Source organism: Episyrphus balteatus, chromosome 4 (assembly GCF_945859705.1).
Source record: "Episyrphus balteatus chromosome 4, idEpiBalt1.1, whole genome shotgun sequence".
Classification (NCBI taxonomy): Eukaryota; Metazoa; Arthropoda; class Insecta; order Diptera; family Syrphidae; genus Episyrphus; species Episyrphus balteatus.
Window position 1 is genome coordinate 13,872,483 of NC_079137.1, and position 16,500 is coordinate 13,888,982.

At 33.2% G+C, this 16,500-nt stretch overlaps 2 protein-coding genes across 5 annotated transcripts; one reads left to right on the top strand and one right to left on the bottom strand.

Annotated features, from left to right (window-relative positions):
* The first annotated feature begins 1,079 nt into the window (after positions 1-1,079).
* Positions 1,080-3,312, top strand: LOC129919118 (cell division cycle protein 16 homolog). The gene has a single exon (XM_055999966.1). The coding sequence runs from the start codon at positions 1,223-1,225 to the stop codon at positions 3,209-3,211; it is 1,989 nt and encodes a 662-aa protein (XP_055855941.1). The 5' UTR covers positions 1,080-1,222; the 3' UTR covers positions 3,212-3,312.
* A 2,072-nt stretch (positions 3,313-5,384) lies between these two features.
* On the bottom strand, positions 5,385-16,493 carry LOC129918027 (uncharacterized). 4 transcript variants are annotated; one of them, XM_055998322.1, is made up of 3 exons: positions 16,143-16,493; positions 6,614-7,034; positions 5,385-6,542 (listed from the first exon to the last, which is right to left on the bottom strand). In XM_055998322.1, exons 1-3 carry the CDS (start codon positions 16,172-16,174, stop codon positions 6,048-6,050), a joined length of 948 nt encoding a protein of 315 aa, XP_055854297.1. In that variant the 5' UTR covers positions 16,175-16,493; the 3' UTR covers positions 5,385-6,047. The 4 variants fall into 4 exon arrangements, with proteins under 4 accessions (XP_055854297.1, XP_055854296.1, XP_055854298.1 ...); XM_055998321.1 differs by lacking the exon at positions 16,143-16,493 and adding an exon at positions 15,553-15,771; XM_055998323.1 differs by lacking the exon at positions 16,143-16,493 and adding an exon at positions 10,258-11,032.
* Between the last annotated feature and the right edge of the window lie 7 nt (positions 16,494-16,500).

Here is a 16,500-nt window from a genome sequence, read left to right on the forward strand (position 1 = left end):
ACATAAAAAGGTAATATATTCCGAACTGACATTGGTCCCAGATTGTCAAAACATGACACTTTGGCGACCAATGTCAGCTACCGAATTCTTAATTGTTTAAAATACCGACGAAAAACGCACAAAAACCGATAAACCACGCACACCACTAATTTTTAAACAATTATTTACCATTTTCCGCGATGAAACACGAAGAAAATTTGTTATTTTTCAATTTATAATATTTTTAAATGACATTTTATAAATTAAAACAAAAACAAATTTCCTGTTTACTGCGATTGAAATATAAAAATTAAAGGCCGACTTGACAGATTGGTGCAAATTTTTGACAAACAAATTTTGACAACTTTCGGAATATATTACCTTTTTAAGGCTTGGCCACACCGGAGGGTACGCGGTAGCGGTACGGGTAGCGGCAACGATATTTGTATTAAAAAAATTCCACACCCGAACGTTGATGTGTCAGTTTGGAATTTTTTCCATACAAATACCCGTACCGTTACCTGTACCTCTACCGCGTACCCTCCGGTGTGGCCAAGCCTTTATGTGTACTGTGCCTTTAATCTATCTCTAATTTTTCTCCCTACCGACAGACAAAAGCCACCTGTTGACCAAAATAGGAACTAATTTTTAGTTCAATAAAAAATGATCATGACAGAATAGAGAACTACACGTTGTTTTGGTTTTCATGTTAAATTGATCCAGATCCACGTGAATAATTTATTTATTATTATTTAATATCACAAACACGTGCAAAGCAAACGTTAAATCACTCCAGCTGTCAAATTCAACGTAAACACAGTTCAAAACTAAACGAAAAAAAAAGTGATTCGCTCTAAAAGTTTTGAAAAATGACAGTAGACTTATTATATTACTAATAAACTTCACCACGTTTGTACAACTGTTGTATAAAAGTGGTAAATCCTTGGTTAAGTAATTACTGCATTACCGACTCAAACTTTCAAATTAAAATCTTCTTAAATTTCGTTAATCTCATCACCTGAACAAAAACTTTTATGTAAATATATTCATCTCTTTCCCACAAAAGAAAAATTTTCATTCATGAACGAAGGAGGTAAACAAAAAATTTCATCTGTCAAATTCTTTTTTACCGTGAATATTTCTGTCATTTTGTGAATTTTTCTAAAAACAAATTCAATCCAAAAGAAATTCAATTAATTAACCAATTTTATTTATTATAAAATTCTATTCAATATAATCAAACATGACTGGTTCCATTAACATCGAAGATTGTCGCAAACTAGTTAAATTCTTCATAGATATGCGTCGCTACAACACCGCATTATTTTGGGCTGAAAAAGTCTCACTAATGAGTGAAAATGATCCTCGAGATATTTACATGCAAGCTAATTGTATGTTCCTCCTAAAAGAATACCAACGTGCTGTATATACTATCAAAATTCATGGTCTTGAAAAGACAAATATCATGTGTTTTTACTTGGTACTTGAATGTTTATATGAGTCCAAAGAATACAATGAAGCTATTACACTCATGAATTCGACAGACTTTGAATTCCTTTCGACATCTTTCATAGGCAAGTCTGGCCTTGTGGGAGACAATAGTAGCATTTGGTTAGATGAGAGCAATAAAAATAATGTTCTTGCCTCAATTATTTTCTTTAAAGGCAAAATCTACGAAGCCATGGACAATCGTGGTCTCGCTGTAGACTATTATGTCCAGGCTTTACACAAGTCAGTATTTTGTTTTGAGGCATTGGACGCCTTAACTCAGCATGACATGCTGATGGCAAGTGAGGAGAATGAACTCCTCCAGCATTTGCCATTCTATCAGCAATGTACTGAAGCCGAAACTAAACTTGTTTCAGCTTTGTACTCGAGTAAATTGAAAAAGTACTATGAGACTGATGGATCGGACATGAATGCCGATAGTCTGGCAAATAGTCGATTTAGTAAATTCAAGTCAATCAAAGATCTCACGGGTAAAATAATGAAAACTTTGCCTCACGAAGTCCAATTGAATAAGACAAAAATCTCGAATCTCGTTGCTCCAATTCCTCCAACGAGCATTTTGTCTCCGGCGAATAAGCTTCTTGAGGATTTGAAAAATGTACAGACATCGTTCTTTAACAACAGCTTGTCCAAGGTGTTTCCAAGCGAAGGTGATTCAAATCGGATGAACTTTAGTAACTTAAACACCTCCAAAGACACCGATGAAGCCAATATGATTCCTTTGTCTGCTTGTTTGGCTAGAATCGAACAGAGTACTGACTTGCTAGCCGGCAAGGCCTTAAAGCTCTTTTACAACTGTGAATATAAACATTGTTTGCAGGTTTTGAATGAGTTACTTAAGATAGACCCTCACCACCGAGATGGATTGACTGTTCAGATTGGTTGTCTGGTAGAATTGAAAGACTGTAGTAAACTGTTTTACTTGGCACACAAACTGGTCGATAATTATCCCGAGAAGGCGATTTCTTGGTATGCTGTTGGTTGTTACTACGATTTGATTGGGAAGAGTGATCCAGCGAGGAGATATCTTCTCAAGGCCACTTCACTAGATCGGCTTTATGGTCCAGCATGGTTGGCATATGGTCATTCATTTGCCAAGGAGAATGAACATGATCAAGCTATGGCTGCGTATTTCAAAGCCACTCAGTTGATGAGAGGGTGCCATTTGCCACTATTGTACATCGGTGTTGAATGCGGTATGACCAAGAACCTTGAATTGGCGGAGCAGTTCTTTTACAAAGCTCTATTTGTAGCCCCACTCGATGTATTCATTCTACACGAACTAGGCATCATTAAATACGAATATCAATGTTATGATAGCGCTGAGGATATATTCCGAGCTACAGTTGAAATTGTAACAGCTCGTTCGAATAAAAACATGGAAGATATTTCACCAAAATGGGAATCGCTCTTTAATAATCTTGGACATTGTTGCAGAAAAAACAAGAAATATGAAGAAGCACTGAAGCATCATCAATTTGCTTTGCTATTGAAGCCACAATCAGCGCAAACATACACAGCTATTGGATATATTTATGCTTTGATGGGAAATTTAGAGGAAGCTATTGTTAATTGTCACAAGAGTCTTGCACTGAATAGAGATTGTGTGGTGACTTCGACGATATTGAAAAACTGCATTGAAGATCATATGGAAAGTCAAACGGAATCTGGCGATGAGGCAACATTATTTTTAAATATTACCAAACAGAAAAATATTCTTTAGATTTGTAATAATAAATAACAATTTTAAGATTAACTTGTTAACTTGCTATAGTGATTTGTAAAATAAAAAAATAAAAATAAAGAACTGAATTCGAGGAGGTATTTTTTGTTTTTAAATTTTTGAAATTAAATCAAAAAATCTTTTAATAAAAGATTTTACATTACCTTACTTTATTGATGGTCATCGCTTTACTTGACTCTCTACTTCTTTACACTTATGTGAAGTAGATACGTGGGAGAGTTATAATCCTCTCCAGATCATAACAGCACCTATTTAAAGAAAGAAGAAGATGATTTGGTGGGCAATTTTCTCACCTCCATCTTCATTGGATTCAACTATAATCTGATGTGAGGACCAAGTGAAAAAATGGTTGGTTAATATCGTCCAGGTTAAATGGTTCACTTTACTTGACAACTGGATTCAATGTTTCCTTGGTGGTAAGAAGGTACTTATCCATATGTGCCCTTAATTATGAAAGTGGACTAAGTCACTCCTAAAAATGCCATCAAATTTAGCCTACAAATAATTATTATTTAAAGGGTAAAGTTTTTTTGAAAGCGAAATTGCAGTAAATAAACTTCTTTATTGCTCCTCTGGTGATTTCATAAAAGAAATATAATTAAATCGTTAAAAGAAAATTATTATGCAAGTTCTTCTTTAAATAATGCAAAAAGTGACTTAGTCCACTTTCATAATCATGGGCACATATTGTTTTCAAATCAGGTTTCCTTTTGTTTCGGGGTAAGACATAAATCCGAGGTAGAATGGATTTAAGATCATACATATTACCACTGGGTTACAAAACTTAGTTCTGTCGTTCAAATGCGATTAAGTATTACGATAATCATTTTATTTCTACGATACTCGTTAATCTTCATGACTGCCATTTGCCTATCGTTTGACTTTTTTTTTCATTTAGGTGTAATAATATTGTTGCGTCTTCCGTTAAAATGCATGTGAGTATAGTTATGAAAAGAGCTTAAAGAGACCTTTCTTTTGATGTCTGTCTCGATGAAGTTGGAGGAAATTTTTTGTAATGCACTTTTTTCGGCAAGGGGTTAACCTTGATTTTTTTTTCTCGAAAAAAAAGAAAAAAAAAAACCTAATTTTTTTTTTTGCCGAAATGCATAACACTGATCACAGTGAACTCATATCTGTAAACCAAAACTTGTTTCGGGATTTTGATGCGTAAACATCTGCTTCTGAATCTAAGAAAAAGAATAGAGCTAAAAGTATTTTCTTTGGATGACTCACTTGATAAAGAGAAAATAAAATTGTATTGTCCCGGGGACTCTGCAGCTCAACTTACGCCTCTGCCAGCTACAAATTTCATGGTTCATGTTCAAAGATTTGAGAAATGTGAACAGGATGCAGTTTTGCTGTCAAGTACGTAAGTATTGTTGAAACAACATGAATTATATTGTATGAATTCTTTTGTATTTTTTTTTAGAACGAACCTCACTGTTTTTAAACGAAGGAATTTTTAGAAAGATCTTTCTGTAGAATTCTATCTCTGTGCTTTAAGTACTGTTTCAGCGATATTTGATGGATCGTGCCGTGCTCAAGTTTTTCGTTAAGTAATAGATAACAGTGAACAACATTTAATTGTTTTCATTCCATATTACAGCGCTAATAATATTGTATCAGTTTTCAAAGTTTAAACCTTAACGTCAACCGTGGCGTATGCGTACTATTTTGTTTAAAACTGTTTTTGTTTGCTTTTAACTTACTAACAAACAAGTTAAAAATCTAGTAAATTATTTAAATGTATGGAACTTAATCTTTGGGTATTGGGGGATTCGAAACACAACAAATCAATTTTAGTATATGTAGAATGGATGCAAATGGTTTTGGGGGCTTATGCTATAAAGGACACTACTTGTATGAAAAATTGTTTTCACTAGAATGTTCCATTTTTAAAAAAGTTTAATTTGAGTCAAAATTGTGAAAAAAGTGTATGTAAAACTTTGGTGCACCAATACCTTAACACTCGATCCTACGATTTGGTCATGTCTATAGTGTTCAGAATGTCAAGGGTTTACTCCCTGTAAATCCGAGCGTGTCATTTAATTTTTAAAATAAAATAAGTTTCGGTTATAATTTTAGAACGATTAACTATTATATTAACTTAAAAAACTTTAAGATTTATATTATTCACCTTTATTTTTACTCTAAAAAATAATTTACTGACTAGGAAAATCCATACATTATATATTTTTTGTTTTTGTTTAAAATTTTTTTTTTTTTTGTAATTTTTTGTTGTTGTTTGATAAATGCATTTTGCATGCATTTATATTCATTTTATTACTTTACACAATTACATACTTTTCCATCGTTACACTATTAAGTTTTTTTTTTATTTATTCATCTCATTTGATTTAAATATATGAAAGAAATTTTAATGAACATAAATTTGTATGTGTAATAAATACTTATAAAATGTGACAAGGACATACAAAAAACATTACAAATTTAAAACTTAAAAATACAAAGTTGCACCGTGCTGCCTTTTAAAGTTAAACGGTTCAATAGCTGAATTTTTTAAGACTTAAAATTAATTGTTTATTTTTATGGCAAATACAGGCTAAATAAAATAACCACCCTTTTTGGTTGGTTTTGTTTCTTTTTGGTATCATTTCTGGGTCTAAACAAAAAAACCTAGACTAGTTTAGGAACAACATTTGTACATCTCTACAAACAAAAAAATTAAATAAAATAAAAGCCGACTTATCATTGACACAGGGACTAAGAATACAAATTAAAAAAAGAAATAAAAACTAATCTTACACACGTGATGTGAGTTTTCTTTGAAAATAGCCAATTCTTGTGATTGTGACTAGCTTTGGCCATGATGGCCATTCATCTTTGGTATGTGACACGGACAACCGTTGTGGCCGGTTATTTCCAGCTTTCGGGTCAGTGTTTTCCAGTACTCAATTTGTGCATTCAACAGGTCGATCTTACGCTTTCGCTCTTCGATGGCCAGGTTGAGGAGGAACTCATTTTTATTTGATGCAGACCCACTTGCATTGGACATACGATTCGTCGGACTTGACGGTTCGTTCATGTTTCCACGGGGATAGTTGTTGTTCATGGCTTGTCGCACACTATTTCGCATTGCTATATCAGGTGTAGATTGTGCAGGTGGGCGACTAAAGAGCTCCTCATCCTCCTCCTCCAGACACACTTCAGGAATGTCTTTGTTGCTAAGGCAATCGTCGTCGTCATCGTCATCCATGTCACCATTGTGCACCGAAGATGATTGATCGTTGTCGCTGATATCTTCAGCTTTTATAACAATCACATCGCTATCGAATGTGCCGGTCATCATCTGTAAAAACAAATAAAATAAAATAAGATAAAAATGTGATCTAGATTGAAGTGGTATTCGAATGTACTTACCTTGGTGTCACCATCGAATTCCATTTTTGCTGGTTGTCGACCATTGAAACCACTCGGCGATCCTGTCGACGAGAGGTATTGATTAATAGAATCCTGTTGTGAGAGTGCCTCCAAAATGTCCATAAATGACTTTGAGTTTTTACTATCATTGCAGAGGTCTTTCTTCAACAGAAGTTTCATATTTTTGTATAATTGTCTAAGCTGTTTGGACGATCGCTGATGATATACCCGACAATTGAACTCTTTTGCTATCACTCGCCACACTTCGTCCTTTTTGCGATTCGATTCGGCATCTGTTCGCTTATTTTCAATAACGTCCTTGTATTGGGCAGCAAAGCCCAGTACCATATTTCGTTCACGTTGAGTGTAGCGTGGAGTTTTCTCCATGTTGATTCGTTTAATATGCGCCGCCGTTTTGAAGCTACAATAAGAAGATGAAAAAAAATAAGAATACAAATATCAAGTCGATGTATTCGAGGCGTATTTAAAACCCGTACTGAAACTGAGTAATATTCTGTGTCTCAAGAGCTGATAAGAGAACCCAAACCACACACGGCAATACCAATAGCAACTTTTGTTGAAACAAACGTACGTAAGTACTAGATAAGTGTAAACAGTAAGCGCGCGTTTACCTTTTTGCTCCATCCGTACCTGTGATTGAATATCTTATCTTTAATTGAAGATTACAAAACCACACAAACACACACATAATTCAAGTTATTTTAATAATTTGTCCTTTGGATGTACTCTCATCTACCAACAACGTAATCGTCGTTTGAGAGTTGAAAGCTTAAGTCGAGTTTGAGGCATGGCACCAACATTGTGAGTGTGGGCTAAGCAAACACTGTGCCGTATACAGGGAAATCATAATTGAAATGAATTTTTGCTGTTGATAAGGTTATTTTTTTTGTTATCAGAGATAGCTTTCAAGACTCATAAACAATAGTGATGAATCTATTGGGAAGCCTACAATGGAGATTACGATAAAGCTATGATTAGTTTTTTTAGGGTTTATTTTGTTTTTGTTGGGTTTTATATGATTTTTGGATAGAATCTTTGTTTTACTTTATTTTATGTTCTAATTACTTAATTTTTTTTTTTCTGAGAATTAAGGTGTGGTTTGTGTGTGCCTATTCAGAAACACAGCTGTTTAAAGTTGTTAAGCTTATCAAACTGATTGGATATAAATACCGTCAATTGTTAGTTTAAGTTTGTTTTAATGTTAAAATGATTTTTCTTTATATGTGGAAGTAAGAGTTAATTGAATAATGTAGCTTAGAATTTATAAGATGTTAGGGGTTTCCGAGCTTTTTAATATAAAAACTTAAAATGTATTTTGTGTCTTACTATTTTATGTTTATCATCATGAAATGGAGTTTGATAAATTTTGATTTCAATTTATCTTTAGCTTAATATTATTGAATTGTTAACAAATATACTTGTAGAAAAGTATAAAGAAAAAAGTTTATATTTTTTTTTTTCTTTTTTTTGGTGGAAATGAAGCAACTTAAGCTGACTTAAGATTTAAAAAAAGTAATTATTTTATTTTCGTAATAAAAGTTTTCAAGAGTTCATTAGTACAGATTTTCTTGAAATTTATATAGTTTTTAACTTAAATCTGAGATTTTTTTATCACTACAGATTTTTTGGGCGGTCATAAAAGGGATTTTGTAAAAGTATTGAAACTTTGCAGAAGTCCAAAAAAGTAATTTCGATGACCCGTTTTTACGTGCAATATTATGTAATACAGGTAAAGTTTAGGATTCGTAAAAACATTAATTAATTATTTTTGTTTTTATATATTTTTATTTTAAATTAATATATTTTGTTTTAATGTCTCGAATAACAATATCTTAAGAAGATCATACTAATTATTTTGTGATTTTTTTTTGAAAATTTTTATTTAAAAATATTTTAAAATTCCTTGCATTACATGAAATTAAATGAAAAAAATGAAATCCATTTTTACATTTTTTTATAAAATTAATTTTCAATGTTAAAGTTAAACATTCTATGCAACATAACACATTTTCTCGAAAACAGCTAAATTGCGATTAAAATTGATGTACATATCTGTGGTGTTTGGTATAAAAATGGTAACTGCATTAAAAAATAAAAGGCTTCTACAATACTTTTAACCAGTTTTAACCATTTCTTGAAGTTTAGAGGTGACTTAAATTGTTAAATATGCCATAAGTTTACCAGTGCTACAAACGTACTAAAAGGTATCACAGTGTTCAGAGCCTCAGTGTTCAACATGATCAAACATTGTACATTTTGACTCAAAAAGACAATAGGTTGCATTGAAATGGGTTGCCTCGTTATAACCCCTTGTTAAGATGATGCATGCTATTTTATCATTAAGTTTTCCATTTCAAAATTGTATGTTTTCGTTTAATATCATGTGACCTATTGTTTTTCACCAAATATTACCCCTACATAATGAGGTGAGTAATCCAACGATTGTCTCTCTGGCTCTGGCTATGAGAGTGAGAAAAAGCTCACATATGTTTATGTATAACTTCTTAGCTAAGAGAAAAAGAAGAGAGACTTTTTTTGAAATGTTTCTTGGGATCTTATTTTACGACTTCGTAGGACAGGCAGAAAAAATAGTCCATATGGGGTCATTTACATCACTTCCGCAACCGGACCAGACTTTTTGACTTCGTAGCGAAAAGAAAACATTGCGATTCAAAGCTTTGTAAATGGGGAAGAGATAAAGACGCAGAGTCTATTTCGGATAGCGCAATTATGTTAAAGGAAATTTCCAACGACTTTAGGATATGAAAAAATAGGCTAAATCAGTATATTTAGTTTCCATATCTTTTCTGTGAGCACTTTAAATTTCATCCTTTCACTTGGTTATTATTTGAAGATGTATTAAGAACTTATGTATATGCGAAGTTTATGTTGGTATCTTATTTTTGTTTTGAAAAATACAAAATGCTTTCTCGAACATGTTTCTTTTCGTAGTCTTTGGAAAATGATCAAAAGTCTTATTCACAATTTAATTTTCACTCTGACGACGCATCCCACTCGCATAGTGGCAAACACAAGAAAAATAATTCTTCAATAGTTTATCAAGGAATGCAGTGTCGAAAATTGTCTATTTATTTTAAAGTATACATAGTCACATGATTCAATATCAATTTTAAATAATTCTAGAGCAAGGTGTAAACAAAATAATTTCTATGAACTTTCTGATAAATTAAACATTTCTTTTCGAACAGATAAGCAGCAAAGAAAAAAATATGAATTCACCTAGGATCCATTATTTTAAATCGGAAATCCTTTAAAAAAATATAAAACGTAATTCAAATTTTCAGAAACAAAAGACGAATTTGTAAAAAAATTCCAATAATCAAGTTGATGTTGCAGCGCGAGGCGTAGGTAATGCCTGATGGTGAGCAATCGAAAAGATTTTTTTTGTTGCTTCTAAAAATAACCACATCAATTTTCTTCTACGAGTATTCAATCATTCTATTAGAAAATAAATTCTAGGAATATATGAAATACTATTATAGTCAAAACCATAACTCATTTAGGCTTCACAAAAGGATCATAAAATCTATGTTATCCGAAGGGAGTAGAGACAACCAATCTACTTAATCCTTGAATGTAGGTATAAATTATTTTAAACTCACGTTTATATTTAACTGCGATATAGAAAATTGAAAAAAGAGGATTTTTTATCCAAATATTGAGCTCTCTGGATACAAGAAAATGTACACGAACGAAACGAGATCAATTCAGAGATACAGCGTCGAGCAACTGATGAGTGTAGAACTAGCCAACAAGCGTGGATGGTTGGCTGGCTGGCTTTCGGTTGCTGCTCGTGTTTTGCTTGGCGTTTCCTCATCTCACTTCGAAAACTAAAATTAAATCACATTGCCGTCGTAAACACAGAAACGAACTTCTTCGTTTTCATCTTCTCGGTCTTCTCATTCTCTCTCACCATTACAGCGCATCACTGTGCCAGAAAACAAATCCTCAAATCGAACTCCCTGCGCCCGCTCGCCACGAATCTGCTTAGTTTCAAGATACATCTGCAAGCATCACAATCGGATTCAAATCTAAACATTTCATAAATTTCGGGTATAAATAAACTTAGAAAATAGATTCGCGGCGGTGGATTGCTTTTGAGTGTTCGAAACGGATGCTTGCTAGCTAGCTGGCTGGCTGTGCTTTCTCGAAACACATCATAGACCAATCGAGAGTACAGCTTGTTGTTACTTATATTTTTTTGGTTGTTCTGTTGTGTGGATATGCAATCAGAACAGGGGCAGAGTAAAGAGGGTGGAGAAGGCAAGCGAGTATAAATGTGTATCATCATATCACAAAAATTCATGGCTGAGTTTTCCGTAAGGTTTTTAGATTTTTTTTTTTTGTTTTATTTTCGGCTTCGAAGGCAGTTTTGAAGTGTGGACGGAAATTCTTTGAAACAAATACGAATATAAATAAACTTTTTTTTTTTTTGTTAACATTAAAAAAATACCATGTAACTATACAAAAACTTATATAGGAATGAAAAAACCTGCCATGATTTGATCGTCACTTGGTATTTAGTATTTCGAAAAAATATACGTTTGAGATGGTATTTTTAAATATGTATATGAATTTGAACAAGCTTACTAAAAGGTTTCTTATTTAATACTAATAAAAATAAAATAAAATAAAATAAAATAAAATATGTAAACTTTCTTGGTCGTCCGACAGAAACTTTTCAACACAAGTGTTGATGAATTGACTTGTTATACTTGATTGAAATACTCAGGTAAAATTAGAAAAACTGAAGAAATTAGAAATTCCCACTTCACAGAGTTCTTTGCAAATAAGTAAAGAAATTTTATGTAAGCGCTACTGTGGACAAAAATAAATAAGAATATGACAGATTGTGTATGTTTTCGAGATTATCCTTTATATGCTGATAGCAGTATGAAAACCTGATGTACATTTATTTGTTACAACAAAAACAAAAGAAGATCAATAAATTTTGTGTGAGTTGTTTTTTTGGTTCCACAATTCGTTAAATTCTAGTAAAGGGTTGATTTACTACACCGTTGTTGTTGTTGCTCCTTGAAAAGGCAAGGATGGATACCTATCACGCTTGGTAGACCTCGTCGCACTGATTAGGAAACGGTGTGTTCAAATTTCAGTACACAACAAAAATCTAGACAAAACAAACGGTTTTTTTGATCTTCAGCTATTAATTTAGCCCCTTCAATTTTTAATAGATTTTAGTGTTTGTAACTTTAAATGTACTATAATTTTATGGCTTTTATCCTAGATCTTGCATCTTCATTAGAAGAAAACAGTTTTTTTTTTATTCTAGAATTTTTGTGCGCTCTCGAAATACAGGAAAATCAGGAGGTATATAATTATTTTTTTACCGACTTCGGTTCTTGAGTATTTTCATGAATTCTCAAAATGTTCCTGTAACACTTTTTTTATCTTTATCTCCTTTGGTTGTTCGGCGCTATTATGATTTAATATTGGATGGATTAGAACTCTGGTTCACGCTAGTAATCTGTCTGTGGTATTCCCTGAGACTTTTTTAGACTTTTAAATAAATTAAAATTTTATTCAGAAATTTAACGAAATTATCGTACTCCTATGAAAGAGATTCAGGGGCCTTACTATTTAATAGAGCGGGTGGCCACTGCAAAAATGCTTTATTTATCGAGTGAAGGAAAATTTTAAATTGGAAGGGAAAGATGACTTTTAGTAATTACGAAAACCACAGGCCTTCTCGTCCGTATCCTGGAACGATTGGCGTGGTGAAATCCATTTTGCATCTCATCTAGCTAAAAAATGATATTGGTACTAACACCTTCTCTCCAAATTTATAGGTTTTCCGGGTCAAAGCTTGGCAGTTACGTCATGCAGCCTGTTTTTTTTAAAGGTTAGAAGTGACGCCTGAAGGCGATATAGGGACTATAGGGCAAGTTTAAGATTCGTAAAAAAAATCGAACTCGAAATAACAATCAGACATGACATTACGATAATAGAGAATTCGAAAAAAGTTGGTCTCCCAATTATGTCTGTCCGTCTATCTGCTTGTGCAGCTGTCTGTCTGTCTCTATCTCGGGCTGCAGCCTAAACCATTGAAGCGATTGACTTCAAATTCAATAGTTAAGAATAATTGGTAATTACCTAGAGGGGAATTTGAAAAATTAATTAAAAGACAAACTTCTTATACTCATACAAGAATATTATTTATTAAAAACGTTTTCGGAAATTACAATTTCCATCTTCAGATTATTAGCAAAATCTAAAATTATTTAAATAAATTTTTGTCGTCAAATTCTAAACATAATTTTTTAAAAATAATTTAAAAAAGTAATAAACTAAAAATATCATAAAGTAAAAGTACTTGCCAAAAAACGACTCTAAAGAATTTGATTATTTAAAAATACATGTATTGTCGCAAATATGGTCCTAGTTTTCGTTAAAAAAATTTGGTCTGTTATTTACGTTACCTGCAATAGAACAGTTTTTGATATCTAACTTTTTAGTTTAACATTGTACGAGGATAAGAAGTGATTTGTTTTATTATACAGGGTGTCCCACAGTCTCCTCCCCAAACGAAAACCATGGGTTCCTGAGGTCATTTTAAGTCGAAAAACTTAAGAGGTAATTTCTCGTTTTCGTCCCGTTTTCGAGTTACCACGGTTTTTATGATTTTTTCTCTCTTGCCCTTTAACTGGCTTTATCTTTGCCAAACGACGTTTTTTTCGAAAGATTTTTTTACGACCAATCAAGAATTTATTAAACTATGATTACACGGTCAACGAAATGGGTCAACGCGTTGACTCTGACGTAAAAATGACGTCATAATCTGTCCCAAGAGTGTCACGTCGTGTGATCGTCAACGAAAACTGCTGTCATTGCATTGACGGGTACGATGACACTCGCGTTGACACACATTTTTGGGTCAACGCATTGGGCACGTTCAAACACCTATCGGATAGGCTATCTGAGATACCCGTATCTGGAATATCTTTTTGAACAAAGAGGTATCCAGATAGCTTGCCCAAGCAGCTACTAAAAAAATATGTAAATATTGAGAAGAGGAAACTTTTTCTTTTGAGCAAATTACATTTTTTTTATTGTTGAATAGTACTTGCACAATCGCTTTGACTTTATTTCTTGCAATTTTTTTTTATTTTGAAGCTGAATAATCGCCCGAAAAGTAATCAAAATAAAAAAAAGCCAAATGTATATCAGCTGATCACTCGGATACCTGAGGTATACCAGAAATTCTGGGATACCTTCAGATTATTTTTTGACAGAAAATGGTTCGTTTCCTTGCTAATTTTTAACATTGTTTACAACAACAAAAAGCTATCCGATAGCTTTATGTTAGCTCTTTGAACGTGCCCATTGACTAATCTCTCTGTCATTGCCATTGGGACGCGTTGACAGGGTTTTAGGACTGGGTGTCATCGCAATGACCCTGTCCCAGCGTTGACGCGGCAGAATTTAATACCGTGTCATCGTTTCAGATTGACATTGTTTTTTATATAGAAATGTGATGAAAGTTGGATGGGGAAAATATTTTGTAGGGCGATTTTTTGAATGGAGTACCGTTTTGGAGGGAGGGCGGTTCTCATTTCACCTTTTTGTTATTTTTTTTACAAAAAAAAAAAAACTTTTCGGTATGGCCATGGCATCCGTGTTGGATGCAAAAAATTTTTTTTTTGCAAAAAACCAAAAACCATTTGTATTTTCCAAACTACATTTTAAGACCACAACCATTAACATTGGGTGCGGCGTTCCTATGCTATAAGCGTTTGAAGGTGGCCATATTGATTTTTATTCGATTTTTTTTAAATCAAATGTCGAAACTTTTTTAATTTTTTTTTCTAATTTTTCTTTGGTAACAAATCACATTTGAAGGGATGCAAGAAAGTACAAACATCAACCTTATGGTTTGTTTTTTTCTTTCATATGGAACATCATTGTCATATATTCCTCTTTTGAAAACAAAACCAGAGCAAGAAGGATTTATACTTTACTTAAACTAGCAAAAGGTTATCCCATTTCAATTCAATCCAACCAAGTATTTAACTTGATCCAAACAAGTCTACACAAAAGCTCAAATTTATTGATTTTCAATTGAAAAAAAAATCAATTAAATTTAATGAATTGCTTGTTAATGTATCGACTTGTTTCAATAATATCAAGTTAAGTGGTAGAAGGCTTTAATACAAAAGCCCAACCAAATACCTTGCAGGCCACAACTAACCCCAAGTCCACCCATGACAATTTTGTTACAATTAAGACTTAACTTTTTACGCCCTTCAGAATGTAACATCTTCACTCTACTATCTTATAAAAGCTAGTAAATGACACTCTACTATACCAATACTCTACCAACAACAACAAAATAAAAACCTTCATCTGCTAACCCTTATACCCACCCCTGAACTAGGATAATCCTACTTTTCCACAATAAACCACTCCTTTTTCTCCAGATGTCATTATGAAAAAGTGAAACAGAACAGAACCCGAAGGGTAGATTACGAAAGCAAGAGAAGAGATCCCAGATTCGTTTTTAAGCCGTATCTAATTTCAAGGAGAACAAAAAAAAAAAACAAAAAAAAAGAGAATTAAGTAGATACAAAACAAAACCTCCATTAGGTAGTTTTTGAAGATGCAAACACGGAAAACATGATCCACGTTCATTAGTCAGTCCATCGCTCCATACCATAACTACACACAAAACGACAGAAGACAGAATTAAAACTGAAGTAGGTACCAAAACCAAAGTAGGAACATAGACACAGAACAGAGCAAAGCAGAGTAAAACAGAACAGAGCACCCATAAGCACCACACATTCAACATTAATCTCAGACTATTTATAGAAAAGTTTTTAATGTTCCTCCTCGTTTAATGACCGGGTAGTATAAAAATGCGCTCAGCGCTTTTCCCTCACCGTTTTCCGTTCATTCTCCTCCTCAACCCTCTTGTAAGTCGCATTATCTTCACCCCCGGATTCACCTCTTGGTCTCCCGCTTGGCAAAAGCCACAATACTATCTACTGACAATTCTAAAACTAATCGATATCGAGTCAGAGACAAGCAACTAGGATTAGTGTGCGACAGCGACTCAAAATAGGGCTGGGGTTAAAACAACGAACGAAACGATGAACCAACCAAACCAAACCGAACCAACTTGACAATCTTTTTGCTATTTTTTCCTTCAAGGGGGGTAAACTCGCTACTCTTGGGTCTCGTCGGGTGAGGGTGAACAACGATAATATACAAATACAAATGGAATATAAAAAAACAACAACAAAACAAAAAGAAAACTTTTTGCCTTGAACAGAAAGAGCCCACAACTTTTTTTCAACCTCAAAAAGAGAGACAAATAGACAATCGTCACTTTTATAAAATCACAGGAGGAAAATCTCTCAAAAAAAAACTCGATTCAATTTCAATTTCAAAAACATTTTTCAAAACGATTTTGTTTATTTGCTATTTATAGAATCGAATGAAACAAAAAAGAAAAGAATTTATTGTTTACCTGTTGCAACGATATTTAAACACTTTCGACATCAAAATCAAAAAAAAAAAAAAAAAATCAACACACACGCACACCAACTTAATACTAATTAAAGAGATGAATTTTCTTCTTTTTGGTATATTTTTTTTTCCCTCTTTAATCACTGATGGGAAATCATTGCAAAAGGAAGGTACAGATATTGCGCTTTGTGCTCTAAGACAAGGAGACACGACCGACAACCGAGTATAAAACTCGTATTACTAGCTCAAGATGTGCTTTTCCGATGAGACGAGAAGAAAACTCGGACTCGGATCAATTTTCAGCTAGCAAAATTCATCCCTTGTTTTCCTCATTTGACAGCTGTTAAGTTGTGTGTGTT